Below are 21,203 nucleotides of genomic sequence, written 5' to 3'. Positions count from 1 at the left end.
GCTGCACACCACCACCAAGAGTTTTTCTGCTTTACTCCTGCAACTAGTTATAGGCCAAACTTACAGCATTATTCTTACTGGAATAATTTTCTTTCTCAACCACTGAATCCCCAGCACTGGCCAAAGTTTGCAGAAAATTACAAAGAGAAGTATGGTTGCTAATTACTACATAAAATAAAGAAAGAAATGAAAAATTGTGACTGGTGCTCAAATAAGGGGAATCAGCACATGCATCCTGCAGCAGGGAGCCTGCACTATTTGCCATGAACTAAAGAGATCAGAAGACCTGAACTGCAGGATCAGAAAACCATTTAGGAATCTGTGTACTGCTGCACAGATCTAGTGCATGCCCTCTACAGAATCCTGATGGGTGGCCTGGGGTCTGGTGTCTCTTGAATATGGAAGCATTAGAAATTAGAATTCAGTAAAATACCAACGACAAGCAGTAACTTCCAATTGGACTAGAGCTTAAATTTTAGAAAACTAGCAATCCTTGAATTCAGGATTTCAGCTAGAAAAAAACAGGCTCATAACCGTTTGTTCTTGCAGTTCCTTTTTCTCTGTCTGAAGGGGCTGCGTGCATGAGCAGGGCCGGCTTAAGCACAAGGCTCACCAGAGGTCAAAAACGAGCCTGTGGATGGAGTAGTTAAGTTACAAATGCACATTATGTGCATGACCACTGCTGACATTTTTCACAGTGCTTGTGTACGTGAGAGCACATGCAACTAATCTATCATATCACAGCGTTTGAGATGTTTGACAGTTCTTTCTGCACTTATGTATACATCTATGTGTTCATATTCTCTCCCACGCAAAGAAAGCTTTTCTGCAACACTGGAGGTCGCAGACCAGTTACATATATAAACACATACATGGCTTCATCAATAGTTTTACCCTGACAAATGCTTGAGCATTTAAGCAAAACTATTGATAATCGTTACATTATTTATTCAGATTAATAAAAATATTGATGTTAAACTTCAATCAAAAATAGCCAGGGTAAAAGCTGCAGTTTTTTAATTTCATTACTTCTTGATATTTAAACTAGAAAGTAAAAGAAAAGTGGAAATAGTTTTGTCTAAAGTCCTTCAATAGTATTTCAGAATATTTACCTTCTAGGGAACTTTGTAATAACTCAGCTATTTTAGACAATAACATAAAATGAAGGCCAGTTACAACAGAAAAAATTATAAACATTAGAGTAAAACATTTAAATATTTATTTAAGCGTGAACATAGAATAAATTACTGACATACTGCATTTTTAGATTTCTTCAGATAATAGAAATATTTAGAAATATCTGGGGCAAAAATGACCGATTGAAGTAGCATTACAATTATCCTAAAAATGCATCAGAAAACTGTAAAAAGTGTTAATTAACAAGTAAACAGGGGTGCACTATTAAGAATCAGAGGGTGCTACTAGCACCACGAGCAAAATACTTTCTGGGGAAGAAGCTTTATTACTAAACCACAAAAACCATGTTTATGAAAACTACAGCAATCCTCCATGACACCAGGATTGTTCACAGAGTCAGAGAAGCTAGAACACTGTGTTCTTTATGCTGATGTTATGGTAAAGAAAAGCATTTTCAGGCTTTCCTATTCAGTCACAAGGTGCATGGCAGTTTCCAGAGCTGTTGATCAGAGCAACCATGACTGTCGAGGTTGTCAGCATGAAAGACAGGTATCAAAAACCAATACAGCGTGCACAGGCTGACTAATTGTACAAGAGCATGAACAGATCAATGTACGCTGCATTTATTAAAAAACACCCAAGACCTCTCTGAAGTGTTTTTTAAGTGTAATTTTCATTTTAAGCAACATCTTATAGAAAACCGCTCTGAAGGGATGACAAATTCAGATAGAAAACAGTTTTAAAGACTCTTGTTACATCAATACTGTACATATTCCAATATTTGTTTTCAGAATCATATTTTGTTCTTCCAAAATCACATTTTTTATGGTTAATAAACATAGGAAAAATATCACATTGGCATACTAATATCTGCTGTTGCAATATTTGTTCCATATGTTTCTGGATCATCCTCAACTCATGTTACTAACTGTACTTATTTGATCTGAGAATGGGATTCAGCTTTTCTGTGGTTTGAAATGTCTCTTACAGATCATTTATCTTCAGTAGTTCCAAAAACAGAGTGGAATGCACTTTCTATTCTTGTTCTAGCTCTTGCACTTGTATTTCTTCTTGGAAACAGTGTCCTGAATTTGCTTCTTAGTCTAGATTTTGTTCCTTCATTACCATCTTTTTCTAGATCTATAACAGTAATTTTAAAACAATCAGAAAGCACAAGACTGACATATATTTACATTGTATGGTAAAATACAAGCCACAGTGAGGATATTAGCATTAAATATACCACACTGACCATGAGAACCATAATTATATATAAACACACAGAGTTTATACATACGGTGCATATTGCATACACACGTTTGCACTGTGTATATACATGCATATTGTATACACATGTTCATTTGTGATATATGTGCATGTTTGTGTGTGTGTGTTTGCGCTTGTACACTTTTATTTTATTTTACCTCCTCCACATACAGCATCACAGTCTTCCCAGGTAGAATGTGTCCACATGAAAAGGGGCTCTGGTACTTTAGAGCTCTGATTTTCAGGCAGAGGATCCAGTGGGATTGTGTATTCATAGTGTAAACCATAGCTCTGGTCGTGGAAGAGCAGCACCTGCGAGATACAAAGAAGGAAAAACTTCCTACATACACAGACACTATGGAAGACAAACTCCAAACTGCAAGTAGATCACCTTGAAAAGCACAACAGAATGACTTGATGCTCAATTGCCTTTCAGCCCTCCTAATGGATTTGCTAGAATGAATGAATTAGAGTATCCAAATCAAGCCAATGGGAAAAAACATTTTGCTTTATTATGAAAATTCCTTTAATTTAAAGTATTTGAATTGTGAAGTACTTCCCTATCACCTTTCTTCTTTCCTTATTAACTTTTCCTCTCCAACACTGAAATGCATCAAAATTCAACTTTTTCATGGAGAATTTGGTGATTGCAATTCTGAAAAGGTGATGCTGTGCTATAGTCAGCCAGGATTAAGATGACCTGAAATTAATTTGAATTTCTCTCCTTACCTGGCACATCAGCTTTCTATGACACTTGTGGGAATGCTTAGACTTTCAATCTTTCCCCCAACAACTTAAAGATTGCTCTTGGATTTAAATGCATTTTTTTACAAGCAGGCTGACAGACATCTCTCTCCTCACCCCCTCCTTCCCGCTTTTGTAGATATACATGTAAATACAAAAAGCAGGTATATCTTACATCAATCTCATTCTCTTGAGGAGTCTGTAAAAAATATTAGTTAATATGCTGTATCATGGGAATCAAGTAAAAAAACCGAATTGTCATACCAGTAAATGTAAGGGTGATGTTGTGGGACCCTTGGCTGATATTTTCTCCCAGAGACCTCTCCGAACATAATGGACTGTGGTCCCAGCAATATTGAATGTTCCAGAATGCTCTATTTTCCAATCACTATTGATTGACTGTTTTCCAGCATCCCTAAGAGCTGCAAAATACATGAAAAAAGCCCAATAAAAAACGTGTCTGTTCAGTAGTGATTTTCTTCTCTCACTTCCTGTTTGGATAAATTAAAAGTGGGTGAAATTCACCTAACTCTGATTGCAAAGATATTTATGGATCCTATTGTACATGAACTACAGTCAGTATGTGCTTCAGAAACACCTTCTGGAGGAAATGCCTGGCAAAATCTATGTACTTAACATTACCTGACATTAATATCAGCATTTCAATGCCTGAAAAGACTGACAGGCTCTAATATAATTCATAATTTGAACACTGAATTACCTTAAGGCAAAGGGAACTATTCTCTGATCCCAGAGTGGCCATTTCTATAATCCATAAAAGCATGGGAAACACAATTTTCACAAGAGACTCTTCAAGATTTGTGGAACTAAGCTGAAAAAAAAATCTAGTTCAGAATTCTTCCCTCTCTAATAACCACACTTGCCTTTTCTGCACCTTAGAAAGTGATAAGAATGTATATATTTTCTCCACCTAACTGTATACTTCAAGCAAAAAGAAGAAGCCTGTTCTTTTTGGCTAAATAATTTCTCAACCCAGCTAAGATATATTCCATACACTGCGAACAAAGGATTTTACATTAGTTTTCTATAGTAAATGAAATAGATTATTCTGAGAATGATTTGTAATTTTTATGTCATTTTATTTTATTTTATTTTATTTTATTTTATTTCACTTCATTTCATTTCATTTCATTTCATTTCACTTCATTTCATTTCATTTTATTCCAATCAGTTCTGAATAATCATGTGAAATAGACTTCAAGACACCTTCTGCACAAGAAGTTTTACACGTTTGAATTCATTGAAATTGCATGTTTGGCATCAGAATGTTGTAAGAGAACCTCCACATGTTCCAAAATTTCCCTTTTTAAAGTTGTAAGTTATTGTGAGTCACTCCTGTAATCATGTCCTCTCCTATTCATATTTATACTGTTATGTTTTGTTTCCATGGGAAACAATGGCAACAGGCCTATGGACTGGCAGGAATCCAATTGAACAAGACACCACTGATGTGTACCACTGCAGCAGTGTGTAATAGATGTTAAGACTATAAAATCCATTAACACTGCATACCAGTCTTGTACTAAAAAGAACTAGTGATTCTACAAGATTTAAAAACCAGTATTTTAAGTTTAAGCATTCAATTGTTAATAGTAATTAAGTTATATTTAGTGTTTAAACTGTTTGAGCTAATCCTCTTCTTGGTGGAGAAATTAAAAAAATACACTCGAACATGCAAGGTCCAGCCGGGTCATGCTGCTCAGATGGAGCAGCATCCTCTCCCCAGAGAGCAGCAGAAATCATTCTGTCTGGTCTTTACAATGAATGAGTGTGCCATAGCATGCAGACATGTGCAGGAAACTGGAATCCCAGCTCAGAATACAGAAATATGCCACATCTTGCATTTTCTGCTTTCAGATTTCTCGTATGAGTCACTGGTCTTAGACAAAGTCAGAAAGTGTGTCCTCAAGTCTTGAATTTGGACTTGGATTCAGGCAGTGCAGCTTCTGTTCTTCACTCTCTCACAACCCGTTTTGTAAGCAAGTTCACTGAGTTTTTTTCCATACTGCACACATACTCCTATTCCTAATTTTTGACAGAGGAGGTTGCTCTGTACAAAGTAACCCAAAATAGGAAGAACATTCAGAACATAAGGTATTTCAAGCAATACACCTACAACTGAAAAGCCACCTAGTTTTGAAAACAGAAGGGCCAATGCTGACTGATTGCTAGCTGCCAGTGTCCTCTTTATTACCCTATCCTTTTCAAATTTGGTGCAAATAGTCTCTTTTCTTCAACCAGTGAGGACTTAACCAGGCTGTGGTTTTTAAAATATACTTGAGAGTGCCTTGATAACTACATTAGCAAGCTCCCTCAGGTTCCATATATATGCATATGTGCAGGTCCCTTGGGTGATCTTAAACCCAATCTATGATGGGAAGAACTTCATTCCACGATCTTCTGCCCTGATGTTGAGGGACATAAAAGATGTGGAAAAACTGTTTACCACTGAAACAGAGTAAAAAAATTGCAAAGCACTGCAGCCTTCTCCATGCCCACTGTCATTAGTTTTTCCTGATTATTTTTTAGTGTGTGTTGTGGGTACATATATTTTCTTTACTATTTATTCCCTTTCTGACTAAAAACCTTCTAGAAACCCTTATTAATCTCCCCATTCCTTTCCAAAATCAGCACTACCTTTGCCCTAGTTTTCCTGAACTTATCCTCACATATATGAGCAGTATCCCTATATACTCCCCAGGATATATGCCCCTGGTTTCACAGCTTGTTCATCCTCTTCTTGCACTTTAGTCTGACCAGGAGGTCCTTACTCACCCACGCTACTCTCCTGCCTTCCTTGCCTGATTTCCTATATGTTGGAATAATCAAATGCTTCCGCAATTTAGGAAAAAATATCCTTAATTGCTATTAAAAGCTACTATCCAAAATCTTTAAAGAGATGTCAGTTCTGTTTTGTTCCTGCTTACCCAAGGGCAGTTTTCCAGGTGGTGCCATCTATCAATTCCTTAGATAACTGAAAGGTCACTCGCATGATGTCCTGCCTTTAGTCTTTCCCTGGCCCAGATCCCTAAAAATCATGAGTTCCAGCAAGGCATGATCATTGCAGCCTAGGCTGCCACCAAACTCTCTAAATAGTTCATCTTTCTGGGAAGCAACCAACAGTGTCCAGGAACACTATTACCCTGGGCTATAATTTCAATTAAGAACTTATCCTCAAAACACTCCTGGACTGTTTACAGCTTGGTGTGCTCTTTTTTCAGCAGATACCAGGTTACTGAAATTCCTGAGCCAGATCAAAGACTGCAAGCATGAAGTATGATTTCTGTAGCTGAAGTAAGAGCACTTCATCAACAGACTCTGCTTGGTTAGGCAGCCTGTTGTAGCCCCTATCAAAGGAATTTCCTTTATTAGCCTGGCCCATAATTTTTATCCGTAGGCTATCAACCATTTCCTATGATCCTCTATATATGAAAGGCAAACATGCTTTAGTCTCAGTGGACTCTGGTCTCTGCTTTGCTCTGCAGGGTGGAAGAAGATGGGACCAGGTTCTCAACTGGCTTTCCTTGAAATCTGAAATTACACTCTATGCAAAGATTGAACAGATTTAGTTCTAGGTATTTTTAAACTATTAACATTGCCAGAAATGAGGGATTCAAAATTTTTCAGACACCATCTGCTTTCCCACACCCTCCTGTCTCAAAATGTGGTCCAACATGCTCTTTTTTTTAACTAGGAAGCATTTCATAAAAGAAATCACATGGAGCACAACACACCTAGAGGCTGGATAAGAGCATTGACAATTACAGTGTCATACTGTATTACACTGCAAATGTGAAGATATATCCCCCTGAGGGAGCCTGATCACATATCTGAAAATAATGACACAGTTAACCCACTTCTTCAGTACAGCCAAAAAAGAACAGTTTCTCTCATTTCTGATCAGCAAAAAAGAATTTATGGGTTAGGATTGTAATTAATTTTTATAGTTACATTCTACTAACCCATCACATTAACTCATTGTAAAGCCTGGTCCTGTCCTGCCATTACTCAAGTGTCTCTAATTTCAAAGTTCTAATTTCAAGTTCTCTAATTTCAAAGCCTAGGCTTCTAAGACAGAAGAATTTTAATTTTCCTTTTTGTATTCTATATTTAATTTCTTTTTTGAAAACTTGTAACACTTGCCAAACATAAAGGAAAATTTAGCAACAGAAAAGGTATTATACCATAGGAATCTAGATAACACTTGAAACAACTTTTTATTGCTGTTCTTATAATAATTTTTTTAAGTATCTGATAGTGAATCAAGTTTCAAAAGTGTTACCACTGCTAATTCAGTCTTTAAAAATAAGTAACAAAGCTATATCTAAAAATAATAATTTTTAGTTCAAAAATTAGTAAGTTTATGCTTTAGGAAATATTATTTATTTAAATAAACACTCTCCACCCACTACACTGCTACAAATAATTCCCACTTCTAAATACTATACTGATAAAAGAAAGACTTCACACAAATAAGACATCTGTTCTGAATGCTTGTTTCAACAACACAATTATCCAATGGTGCTGCTAGTGTGGGCTGTAGTTCTACTAATCAGTTAAGCTAAATTACTGCAGTTTCCAGATCATAATGATTCTGTTTCCTGACTATCAAGCAAATCCAGAGAAGGGCACTGTATTTTGACTCCTTCTGTGTTTGACCTGTGCTGTACAACAATGATCAAATCCTCCTTCAATTAAAATTGACCTGTAAACAACAGCTACTACTGTATGTTGGAATACATTGTGTTTACACTTTATCTCCAATTACACAATTATTAGTTGTATAGAGAGCTGTGTTATCTCCAAACCTTGTCCTAAAATGTGTTTATGACAATTAGTAAAACAAAATAGTGTTGGTCTGTATTGACTAATTTCAAGTACAGAACCAAGTATGGTGCCACATAAAATTAGCATAAAGAACTATAAAATAGAAAGCCAATCAGAAACGTGGAAGAATTTAATATGTTTTACCTTTCATATTTTTAACTACAGTATTGTGAAGAAACTTGTTTCTAAGATTAAAGACTTAAGTTCTCACCCCAAAACTTTCATTATGCTATGCCTATTCAAAAACTATTCCTTTGCAATTCAGATCCTGATGCTTTCAAAATAACCTATAAATGAAGAAAGTTTAAATACCTTGTCCTAGTGAAAAAAAAAAAAAAGGTGCAACAACACACGTTTTAATTCAAGATATGGCAATGGACCTGTTACTGGGTCCCCACAAAGGCTTACAAAAAAAAAAAAAGGTGTAAGGCTCAACAAAAGATACTGCACAGAAATACTGGCTGATTCTCACTCAGATATAAACCAGTAAATTTAATGAAAACAAAATTAAAATAGCAAGCAACCAGGAGCTAATTGGGAGCTTTCACAAATGAGCACTATGACTGACGCTATTTTATGGGCATAAAAACCATTTCATTCGTTTTGCCTTTTGTGGAGTAAGGGTTAAAACAGTTTGCTATGCAAGAAGAAGGAATAAATTTCCCTAAATGCAATGACAGCTCTTTTTTTTTTTTTTTTTTTCATTACATATAAATACTAATAAATAATAGTATAAGGAAATAAATAATAGTATTTCTCTTCTCCACAAATGTCCATAGAAAGACAAACTTCAGTTATTGTTTTAACGCTCTTGCATATTCATGTCAGTGGTTCATTGGGGAGCAATTAAATAGTCCAGATCTCTAAGCCACCCTGGAAGGTGCAGGCATCAAGGCAAACCAGCAGTCACCCACTGGTAACCTAAACTGTCAAAATTAAGATTCACCATCTGCTACATTCTCTCAATGGAAGTGCTGAGAATACTCAAACATTTCTTAAAATGCAAATATTACTTATGAACATAACTAAGGACAGTGACCAAAACAGGGAATTTTTTATATCATTGTCTTATTTCTCATACTATATCTCTATCAATTTAAATTTAAGCACTGCACAAAACCATACCAATTATGATATTTCAGATATTCACTTAAACTCTGTAACAAAAATGGTATCAAAACACACTCTCCTAAACATCTTCTTTAGACTTCATTAAAAGATGGTATATATACATATATAATATTTACCTAAATAACTGTGAGCTGGTTTTTCTTCCACAACTTTGATTCTCCTTGCTCCTGCAGGTATCACCAAAGCTTCCACATAACCTAAACATGAGACCAGATGTCCCAAGTTAAAAAGAAAAACAGAAAAGCATAGAAAAGTACATCTTCTGTGTTTTCTCATCTCTTCTCCCCTATTTTGCTTTTTAAGTGTAGCAAGTTATAATTTGTATAGCAATATTTTGAAGATTCTTGCCAAATTGAAGAAAATCTCTGGAACTGTGCATTACATGTAATTTATATACAACACTATATAACTAAAACAGTATGGCACAGTAAAACATACCAAGAATTAGTGAGGCTTGGAGACTGTGGCTGGAGCAGGTGAAGTCATTCCTGCCTAAGTAGCTCAGTGTCATCATGACCACCACATGAGTATAAAAGAATTCCAGCTTCACTCAGCATGTAAAGTCAAATGGTATAGCACTAAAATCTAAGCATCCTTCCACTCCTTAGTTTTTAGCTTTTTTTATATATTTTTTGTTCCATCTCCTTATTGATTCAACATATTCAAACCCTGTTATAGTAGGTTTTGTTTTTGAAAACTACTTATTAATTATTTGCTTCAAATTGAGATTGTCTCTTGATAGTGTGGACTAAGAGGATGTTGAACTAATTGCTTTAAGTAAAACACAGTGAAAATGCAATGCAAGTGGAAACCACTGTGCAGGCAGGAATGTCATTAATAAATAACCACATATTTTAGATTATCCAGGTAAGCTTCACAAAGGGAAAACATACACCTATCTTTTATTATGTGTAGCTATGTGATATTCTACATCAAAACATTTAACATTTACAATACTTTTTCAATAATTCTGAAATGTGAAAATTAAGGCAGCATCTTTCATTTCAATAAGAGTTAATAACACTTTGTAAATATTGCTTACAGTTTCTTGAGAAGGAAAATAAGTTAGAGGTGTTAAGATGGCAATACCACAATACTTAGGATTGACACAGCACCGTGAAAAAAACTTGAAAGTGTGTGGATATTCACATTAGCAATAGAAGAGACTGACATAAAGTGATTTTATTAGCAGGAACCTTCTTTGCTGTTTTTTGTATCTTGCAGTTCTCCAGACTCATCTGGGGTTTGGAATCCTTGCTTTGCCTTACATTCCGCTTGAGAGGGCCAGACATAAACATTTGAAGACTTTGCTCAACTTTCCCCTCTTTCTTAAAGTACTATACTTCAGTCAAAAATCCACTGAAGTCCTTTACTTTTCAAATATATGCAGTCTGCTTTTAATTACAGTATTTTTTTTGTCATTTACTTACCACCCCTAATTTCTGCACATTTTCTAGTCAAGAAACTGAAAATGCAATGGCAAACAAATGCTGATAGCTGGTCAAATGCTCTTTCAAAGAAAAGATTTGCATATGCTGTGCAAGATTCACATTATTAGGATTTCAATTCTCTACTCTGTGAACATTATTGTACTGCAGCCAGTAAGTTACTCCCATTCACAGGACAGATCAGAGCAGCATTTGGACATCTCATGCTCATTTTGCATTAGCAAATCTATTGGCTTGTTATGATATGTTATTATTAGTATAAAATAATGAGTAATGAAGAGGTATTAGACTTCTTCATGCCTTCAGCTTTATGATTTTTCATTGTCTGGCTTAGTTCAGTAAGATTACTCTAGATTTAAAAAAATCATAATTTGGATATTTGTTTTGAAGAACACTAAATGAATCTAAATACTAAAACACTCTATTTACTAAAAATATAAGCCTAATTTCTCATATCCCTTAAAAATCAGTCTCTCCTATAAAACAGAGTAAAGTAAGATATTCCCTTCATTTTGCAATTGAAATAATGTGCAATATTTTTGCAACAAGTTTTAAAATACTTATGCATTCTTTTCCTCAATGTCTCATCATCTCTAAAAAACTGGATCTAAAGTTCTTTTGAGGATCTGCATAAGTTTAAGAAATACAGCTTTTTAAATTTCCCAATGCACCATGTAATTAAAAAGCCACTGGTTTCCTTAATATTTGAAATAAAGAAACAGACATTACCTGCTCCTCTGGTATGGTTAAAATCCCCTTTAATAACTTTGCATGACTTTCCGTTACCATTGCATATACCACAATGATCTTCACGAGCCAGAGATCCTAATATACCATCACAGCCAAATTTCTGTGGGAGAAGGAAATAAAAGCTTTTGAGACACAGGCTCATGGCCGAGATCTGTCCCATAGAGAACTCCTCCATGACTTTGCGTAGATTGCTGCATTGCATTGCCTCTTCCTGTGTGGCTGGCTAACTCCGCCAGCTGCTCTCCAAGAGAAGCACCACTGCATTCCCATCTCCTGGTGGGACCTGTGGCACATCAGACCCACAGTGCAACACACACCACACAGGCCTTCCTAATAAGAGAATACAACGTGCCTCTCCTGCTTTCTACGCAAAATATGGATGGTTCTTTGCCATGCCCACAGTGGTAAAGTGCCACTAATATCAGCCTAAGGACTTATTCTGAATAGGGCATAAACAGGTCTAAAATATGTAAACATAAATTGTATCTGTGTTTTGCTAAAAAGCATTCAATTTAAAACAAATTAAGTTTACTCAAGCATCTCCACGTTACAGTTAGACACATTTCTACAATTAATACCAGGGGTAGCTTGACAACAGCAATAAAGTTAATACATGCAGGCTGTTATGAAATAAAAAACTTTTAAAGTCTTAATATACATGTGTGCTTGGTGTGTGCCTGTATACCCAAGTTGGAAACAGTAATTCATACCTGGCATCTGCCGTCTGCACAGACATCCAGCCCATGCTGGCCACAGGAAGTCCCGTCCATCACCTTTTCTGTCAGAAGAACAGGCTGATCCTTTCCAGCCGGAGAACAGAACAAAGCACATGGCTTTTCTGCAGCAGCAGAAATGGAAAAGAATGCTTTATTGGAAAAAGGTAACTTCTGAAATACAGAATTGTCCTCAACACTATTGCTAAAGCTGACACTTGCTCATGTGTGGCACGCATCTACATTAGCAAAAGTTATCTCAGACACACAGAAAACAAAAAAAGATTTTGATCCATCTCTTAGCTGTTTGAAAAATTTGAGTTTTTTTCTTCCTACAGTATGCTGCTGCTATAAACTTGGCCTACATAGTACTCATGTCATGCTTGTTGATGCAATTAAGAATATACACATTACAGCTGTTGGAATATTTTGGTTGTAATCTATACTTTCATTCTCCTGTATTTTTGGCAGATCATAAATATTCGTTAAAAAAAGAAACTTAACACTTTACAGCCTTTACAACTGTGCAGGTCAAGGAAAAAAAAAATGAAGCAACTGACACACCCAGGGAAGAAAAAGACAGGAATTTACAAAGTTCACATAAAAAAAACCAACCAACCAATAAAAAAAAAAAAAAAAAAACCAACCAAAAAATCAAAAAAAACAAACAAACAAAAAACCAAACCAAAAGCAACCCACAAGACCCCTGGAAACATTATTACTAATATTTTTTACGAAGTTCAAGCAATTTTCTACTAAATTTCTAAAACTTTCTGTAAATAATTTCTAATTATGAAAGAACATAAAAATGTAGTGATAACCTATGTATCCAAGTATTCCTAATGGCCACATTTATAAACAATGAAGCTTGTTTCACCACTGTGAAAATAATACCAAATAAAAGAAATGAAGTCTCTTCTCAATGGTAAACTGAGTACAAAAACTGAGTACAAAATTACAGGATTTTTTCATATCTTTATTCACAAACGACTGACTTAAACTTCTTCCTAAATCTGTTGCAGATTTTTAAAAGGATAAAAGTCAATCCTGAACCTGAAACTGATTTCACTTGGACACAGTCTATGCCACTCTGACTTCATCCTGACTTCTAGATTCCTGGAGTGCATTTTTATTAGTAAATTAAACAGTTCCAGGAAACATTCAGGGGCACTGGAATTCTACTGTCTATACAGCTGAACTGTAAAACAGTCTATGCTGCAGTTTTTTGCATGTGCTAACTAGCACCAGTTCAGTCTAGACTGGAAATTGCCATCTGCAAAGGACTGTTTTCAAAAAAAGTAGTTTTAGCATGCAAAGGAGTAGAAAAGTACAGACAGAGGAGTTTTGTGCCAGCTGACTTACACAACAGAGAGTGGTCTGGGCACATTTAAATTACTAAAATTGACAGAGCCTCAGGGTATCACTAGAGGACCAGATGTGGTCTCTTCTACCAACATGTGAAGCTAGTCAGACACAAGCCATCTCCAGCTAAAAAGCTGCCTGAGTTTGTGCCCTCTGCATTCCAGTTATACTACTTAAATAGTAACCTCAAAGTTCCCTGCAGGCTTTAAGCATGTATCAGCATTTTTTAAAGGAATTCATGATTGATGACCTAAGCACAATTTTAAAGACACTGAACTCAAAAAGACAGCAACTAAACAACACCAGGCAACTCCGGCAGACTACAGGAGATCTCATACAGCAACTATTTTGGACAGGGTGCACAGTTAGTGTCCACTAGGAGAGCAAACAACTAAGGATTTGAGAACAATGGCTGGTCCACTTTTGTTTCTCCTGAGGGACACCTCGAGATAACAGGATCACTGATAACAAAGTTAGATGAAAACAACCATCTGTACTCATTAACATGGCACAGGAGAATGTCAGGATTTTTTCATCTGAATGAAATCATATTATTCAAAGCCAGACTTAAACAAAACATATGTTCCTGTGCTAAAACAAAATCTAGTAAAGCAAAACAAAACTAATTTACTTGATAAGTACCTATGTAATAGTTGGAGAGAGTTCTTTTTACAATGAAATGAGTTAACATACAAGCCTGATGAAAATAGTACCACCAGTTTTCCCTTTGGCATCCTGAGAAAAGGCTTAGAAAAAATGAAAACCACCTTCTTGAGTTAGGCATATATATTACAATATGTTGATAGTGAAACAGTCTTCTATGCTTCTATGCTTTCTAATGTTTCTGATAAATTGTTTCAACAATAAAAATTTTTTGGAGTAAGGAACTCCTTAAAATTTGGTAACACACACCTGCAGTACTCCTGTGTCTTTCTAGGGTTTTCTTTATTATGGCTTGCTATGATTTTGTGAAGTTCTCAAGTCAACTGCTCTCATAACTGGTGTATTTTTGTAGTGCTTTTTTTCCCCCATTTGTTTCTAATTTAAATAAATTAGAACACAAAAATTCACAGAAAATTCAGTGGGGTGGAAATTACTGTTCACTTTTCTAGCAAGACGGAATTTGGTTTACACCAACATTAATGTTGCAGATAATGTCAGTCTGATCTTTAATATACTTGCACTTGAGCATTTTCCTAATGACATGGTATGCAAGCAAGTTTGTTGCATGGAAGCATGCATACAGTATGTCAGGACTTTGCATGCAATAGGTATTAGGATTTACAGAAATCTTAGTGAAGTTACAGCATACATTATCTACATATTGCTGCCAAATCAAACACTGATATGTGTTTTTCACTAAATTAAGCTAGAAGTTGTCTCCTTGCTCAAAAACAAAGGCTCACATTTGCATTGTCTTTTTGGCTTTGTAGGTAAAAAACCCCTTGATATATACATATTTAATGATGGAGCATTACACTAGAAAACAGTATTTCTGAGTCACTTCATATTAAGATTCTGATTAAAAAGGAAAAAGCTGACTGAATTTTCAGTCAAATGTAGTCATGACCTATAAGGAATGACAAATTCAACAGGAACAAAAACCAAAATATTCTAGAGCATACAAAAGTGCCACTAGATCTTGTCTGTGAAATTAAAATAACTGACCAAAAATACTGAGTTTGAGAATTGTTTGTTTGATTTAGTTTTAACTATATATTTATTGACTAACATCAATATCAACAAGCTACAAGCCATACAAGCAGATAATAAGAACAAGGGAGATGGTTTATACTTACCATCATCAATGACAGCTTGCCACTGGTGCACATGCTTCTGATATGAAGATCTGACACTGAAAGCCTGGCACTGCCAGTCCCTAAAGGCAGGCACACCAGCAGGACAAGAAGGATTTTCACAAACCCTATACTGCATTGTGGGCCCATGACACTCTCCTTCAAGGCCTGAACTAGAAAAGATGGCATGAATACAACCCTTTACTGTTGGCAATATTTTGTCAAACTTACAATATAGTTTACTTACGCTAGACACAAATTAAAAATAGCAGGCTTTTTTGTTGATACTTAGCATTCAGAAATCAGCCATGAAAAACTGAAGTCACAGAATAGAACATGTTTCCCTTCTCTCTGTACTTGTTACACTACATATAAGGTGTGAAGAGTGCTAAACCATGATTTACACTAAGCCCTAAGAAAGCACTAGGACTAGTAGGAGTTCAGGCAGAACTCAGGTACAGTTTTGATATAGCTGAGATGATTTTTCTCTATTTGGAAGCCAAAGGGACTACTGAAAGGAAACAACACCTGCAGATTGCTACCTCTCCTTTTTCTCTGAATGTGGTGTTACAGGATTCAGATAAATGCTCTGTTTCTTTTTGGTCACTCCAGCTGTGCTTGCAGGTCCTAATGAACAAATGCAAAAGAAGGCAGAAACTGGAATAATTTAGAACCTTCCCTGAAAAAATTAATTAATGAGCATCTTAATTAATTAGGACAACCATGAATTCTAGAAATAGCTTTAAGGTATATAGCTGAAAGTGGTTAGGTGGCATGAAAGAATTCTTTGTATCAAAATTTGTTAAAATCCCATGCTTTTGTATAGCCATATCCAGTTTTTTAAACCTCCTGTCTATTTTACCCCAAAATCTGCATATACTTATATAGTCTTCCATAAGTCTTCATTTCCCCCTTCGTATTTAAATTTTTTTAAAAACACTGACTTGACTCTTACCCACTTGGTTTTGTTTTCCCTATATTTGCCTTCATTACTCTACTCTATTCCCTATGCCTATACTCTCTTTCCTTTTCTTTTTCACTTGGTGTATAAATGACCCACAAAAATCAAACAGGTATTAAACAATTAAAAGGTAATGAGCAATTAAAAGGAAAGCACCTTTTAGTTGGTCACTGAGAGAGAGTAAAACATATTTCATGCAAGCCAAAAGTAAAAATTCCCTGATCCCAAAGGCAGAAGGTTTTCATTTTCACAAGATAGGCAATCTAAATCCTGTTTCTCAGATATGTCTGGGAAACTGGTAGAAAGATCTCTTTTTAAAACTTTCAGTTCTGTGGTTCTCCAGATGAGACACAGAAGTCAATTTTCTCTAGATAAAAAATTTAAAGACTAGAATTACACAGTGACAATCTGCAACTCAGGAACTGTGAATTTAAGTTTCTGTTGCTTCCTCAGGTGAAGCTTAAGAAGGTAGTTTTATTCTTCTATTAAGATTATCTAGGGTCTTGACAGAAGCAGAAAAGATGAAAAATAGTGTTGACATGCAGCAAAATACCTGAAACACCTATTCTTCTAAGCGTTTTTCAATATTCATAAAGTATTAATTGCTTAGGTAAAGGCCAACTGTAACTTCACAGGCTCCTGTACTCATGTGAGTTTTGTACAGTAGTTCTGGTGGACAGCAATGGAACCTGAACTGGTTTTTACCCAGGGCATTTGCGCTGCCGGCTGCTGATTCCAGTGTTGCAGGTACGGCTACAGGAGCTCCAGGCGCTCCACTCCCCCTCCGCGTGCTCCGCAAACGAGGTCCGGTTGATGCAATCTCCAGCCTTACACCACTGGGGGAAAATGCAGCTCTCAGGTAACTCAGTCAAGGCACACGCAAAACAATTCACTTCTCCACGAGCACACAGGAAGCACAGCATAAACATTTGGTTCAATACATAGTTTTCATATCAGCCAGATATATTTTTGCCTTGCGATCTCCAAAGCTTTTTTATCTGTCCCCGTAAATGCAACAGCCAGAAACCTTTCTCTGGTTCAGTGGCCAAGGATCCGGTTTGAGGTTGTCCACAACCTCAAAAGTAAGTTCATTTTCAATGAAGGATATCTCCTAGAAATGGTATTCATACTATGCTGTCTTCATTTTAGATTGGGCACTGCCTAAGAAATCATTTTAGGAGCCAGCCCAAATCCATTGCAGGGATCACTGTCCAGCTGAATTATGCAGATGATCACAGCACAGTGTCCAGGGCTGTTCTCAGGACTTGATTGCTTCAGCATGACAGTTCCCACCAGCAGGGACATCATTGTCCCTCATTATCCAGTGACAATTTCAATAGAAAGATATATTACAAGTAATAGAGAAAATGAGATTTTATTCACCACTTGTATTCAAAGATAAAATGGAAGCTTCAAAAACCTGGCAGTGAGAAAGTCTAGAGAATTTCTGGCATTTATTAAAATAGTAATAAAAAATTCAATGATCTTGCACGCCTATATAATTTCCTGGGGAAAGTGCAATTTCTCACTCAAAATCTATCCAACTGCTACTGCTATACTCTGTAACCTATGTCCATGTCTTGTAAAAATCATCATAAACTCAGCAGAAATTAGTGGTTTATCAAATTATACCAACTTAGTACCTATCACATGTATTAGGAAGTAGAGGTATTTTCCAGCCTTAAGAATTTCATGATGCAATGATTCAGCAATTAGGCAATGATCACTTTATGCCATTACTATCAGTAATTTAACTAATTCCTTCTCACATTCTGAACTGTTGGTGAATCACTTTTATCAACAGATAACAGAATTCACAAATTAGTCTTGTATTAATTGCAAAACAAAAGGTGCCACTAATACAGTTGATAAAGACTTCTGTTTCTTTTAGAACACACTTCTGTAACTTTCAAGTGTCCCTGCTAAACCTTTATCTGGTAACATTTTCACCTACAGTTTGAAATTAGTCTTTACTGATCAATTGATCTTCATTTTCTCTCTTAAATCATCACATCACAATGAAGGCATAAAGACTTTTAAAAAGTATTCACGTAGGGCGCTTCAATATTTGTATTAGGTTTACAACCAGAAAATATAAATTTTGTAATGCTCTTGGATGTTTCAAACCAATAATGCTCAGAGACATTAAAAGTTATTGCTTCAGATAAAACAGGTTTTTTTTTTTTTTTTATCAAGATAGCATCTGCCCTCTTTGCAGTCTAAGGGATTTTTATGAATCCTTGACTCAAACCCCAACCAAGTAGGACAAGCTGTGTAATCTACATTTCCATCACTTCCTAAGATCCTAAGAGAAGCAAAAGGCAATACTTCATCTCTACAATACCAATAAAAAATCCCAAAGCCAGTGATTTGTGTAACCTAAACCTCATCTCAGACAGATAATAAAACAAACAAGAAGAATAATTCTTTTTTATCACCTGAAATGCTTTGGTGATGTCTGCTTAGTTTTTACTGCTATACACAAATAAGTTATCTATAGCCTGGCCCAATGAGCCATTTTCATTACAATCAGTTACTCTGGGTAATCATCATAAAAGGTTCTGCTTTCTTATTCCATAGCATGAGCAGGCCAGTTGAAATGTTAAAAAATGTGATATCAAACAAAACACGTGTCCCTCACTTTCCAGACACTGACTTCAGACAGCATCAACTATAAACTTTATCGGAATAAGAACACTGAAGCAATTGCCATTATTTTAGAGATATGAACAGAAATACAACCTGGTTTTTCTTTAGCATTAAAATTATATTATCTGAACATTTAATATTAATTGATTGATTTGATTTTAGGAGAATAATGAGAGTCCTGGTGAATGTAATGTGAGTCAAAGAGTAAATCACTCCAGTGGGAAATGGCTTGTCAGCACAACATCTTGAAAATCCCAAGACATATATATGCTTTTTCTCTGTTTTCTGTTTGAGGTTGTTATACTCATTTGCAGATATATGCAAAGATTACAAATAAATTTAAGTAGAAAGCTCTTGAAGGACAATTTAAATAATTTTAACTGAATTGGATGATCATTTAATTTGTCTGTGATGGCATGCTTTTAATGGGATTTGTCACTCTTTTACATGCAGTAACGTCATAAATATTTCTTGATGAAACTTATCCTGAAAGATTTTAACAACAATCTGTACCAATTCCTTCAAAGAGACTATTTCTAAATCCTAAATCATAGCTGAGACCTCTGTATCTTTGAAAGCTTAAGTTTCTATTTACAGTTGGAAGAGCAAAAATTGCATTCTATTCATAAATATGACACAAAATGAGAAAGAAATAAATTTGAAGTAAAACTGTGTAAATATTAGAACATCTGTCTGTTTGGCTAACCCTATTTTAATTCATTGGTTTTAGGGAAATGTTCTTTTTTGTATCTATATTATAAAATCTATAATATATAATACATTCAACTGTAGTTTATTTTTTATGATAATTGAGGAAAGTAGGAACTTTAAAAAAGCACAAAGATCTATTTGTTTTGTTTCCTTAAATGTTAGATGTTCAGTATAATTGATACTGCTTTCCACCAGAGACATACCTTTCCAGTGTCACAGTCTGTTCCATCCATTGGTGGATCCAGTTTAGTTTTGCATTCCTTCTCACTTTCCACCTTACACCACAACCCAGTGCAAATGACATGCTGAAAACCAAATAAAGAGTAAGCACAGAATCTATCTTATGCAAAATTACTTTCTGAATGCAGTCCACTAATTTTGTCTACATTTACTAGTTTGATGGTACTGAAATGTGTTTAAACATGCAAAAAAAAAAAACCCAAGTGGGCAGAGCTTAGATGAACTGTGTTTCTCTAGGACTCCCAAAACCGTCCTGTTTGTGTTTCCCCAATAATTGCTGTTGTCATGCTCTTCAATGATTCATATTTCTGCTATAACTCATTTATTACTCTAGAAAAAAAAAAAAAAATCAAAAGTCATCAAATCTGATCTCCACAAAGAAGACACAAAGTTACCTGACAAATGAAATGTTTCTGCTGGAATGAAGAGAAGGGAGATGACAGGGGTGCAAGCCAGTCATGAATTTTAGAGATGGAAAGAAAAGCCCTCTGAAGTGTCAGAACAAAAGACTTTTTATTTTACTTAAAAGAAAGCCCAGCCTTGCAGGATGCTGGCTCATATTTCCCAAATTTCCCTGGCAGCTTTCCCTATTTTTCTCTAAAAAGTTCTCCTTCTCCCATGGTTTCCAGTCAGGACTGCATTCTCCTTGCTGTCTGTTCCCCCTTAACAATAAACCATGTGGAAATGAAGTCACAAGGGGCTGAGTTGTGGCCTGAGTATTACTGCATATGCACAGTGATTGTCCACAATTATACTGCCCAAAGAGGGGCAAGAACCATCAGGAGAGGGGGAGGAGTTGCAAGCAGGATAAAAGATAAAGAACAGCTGGGTTTTTCAAACCAGGGCTGCCAGAAGACCTGCTTTTTCTAAGTGAAATGATTTGTTATGTTGGTGCACCCAGTATGAGTCTCTTACACTAGGCATGAAGAACATGTCATAAATCTTATGCTACCTTGAAAAAAAGACTAAAAGCAGATGAAATATAATTCAACAAAAGATTGTGTCTGAACTAAGGAACAGAGCAGTTCCATTGGGAGCCTTACATGTTAAAATGTCTGTAACATCAGTTATCAAAAAAAGTAAAATAACCAAGGATTGTAGAGGTCTGATGCATTATACAGAAAGAAGAGACAGGATGGCAGCAGTCAGACTCACTCCTGATTCATCCTGTAACTGTTTTATGATGAAGCTGAGCTAGCAAGACAACAACCAGCACATGTATGTCTCCAAAAAACAGTGACAGAAGCTCTATCCTGTTCCTGAGTTATTTTAGCAAGCATTTTTTGAGTAATGAACTCTAATGTCTGTTCTTGTTGATTTTTTTTAATAATGTAGATGATGACAATAGTAGATGATATAGAGTATGAGATGTTCCTGACAAAGTGCTTCCATACCAATTAGGAAGTAAGAGATATACTGTTGGAACTACTCCACAAAAATATGTTAA

General features: G+C 35.7%; 1 protein-coding gene across 1 annotated transcript in view; it reads right to left on the bottom strand.

The window, feature by feature from the left end:
* The window catches only part of ADAMTS19 (ADAM metallopeptidase with thrombospondin type 1 motif 19), a 129,091-nt gene that overhangs the window by 23,360 nt on the left and 84,528 nt on the right, over positions 1-21,203 (bottom strand). The window contains exons 11-18 of the mRNA XM_079331266.1: positions 19,720-19,821; positions 16,862-16,992; positions 15,199-15,368; positions 12,035-12,162; positions 11,304-11,424; positions 9,243-9,323; positions 3,412-3,569; positions 2,562-2,715 (exon numbers count right to left, since the gene is read on the bottom strand). Of these exons, the coding sequence (XP_079187392.1) occupies positions 2,562-2,715; positions 3,412-3,569; positions 9,243-9,323; positions 11,304-11,424; positions 12,035-12,162; positions 15,199-15,368; positions 16,862-16,992; positions 19,720-19,821 (1,045 nt within the window). The remainder of the gene's footprint in view (positions 1-2,561; positions 2,716-3,411; positions 3,570-9,242; positions 9,324-11,303; positions 11,425-12,034; positions 12,163-15,198; positions 15,369-16,861; positions 16,993-19,719; positions 19,822-21,203) is intronic.

This window comes from Erithacus rubecula (assembly GCF_903797595.1).
Source record: "Erithacus rubecula genome assembly, contig: SUPER_Z_unloc_2, whole genome shotgun sequence".
Lineage (NCBI taxonomy): Eukaryota > Metazoa > Chordata > Aves > Passeriformes > Muscicapidae > Erithacus > Erithacus rubecula.
This window is presented reverse-complemented; position numbering and strand designations above follow the sequence as displayed.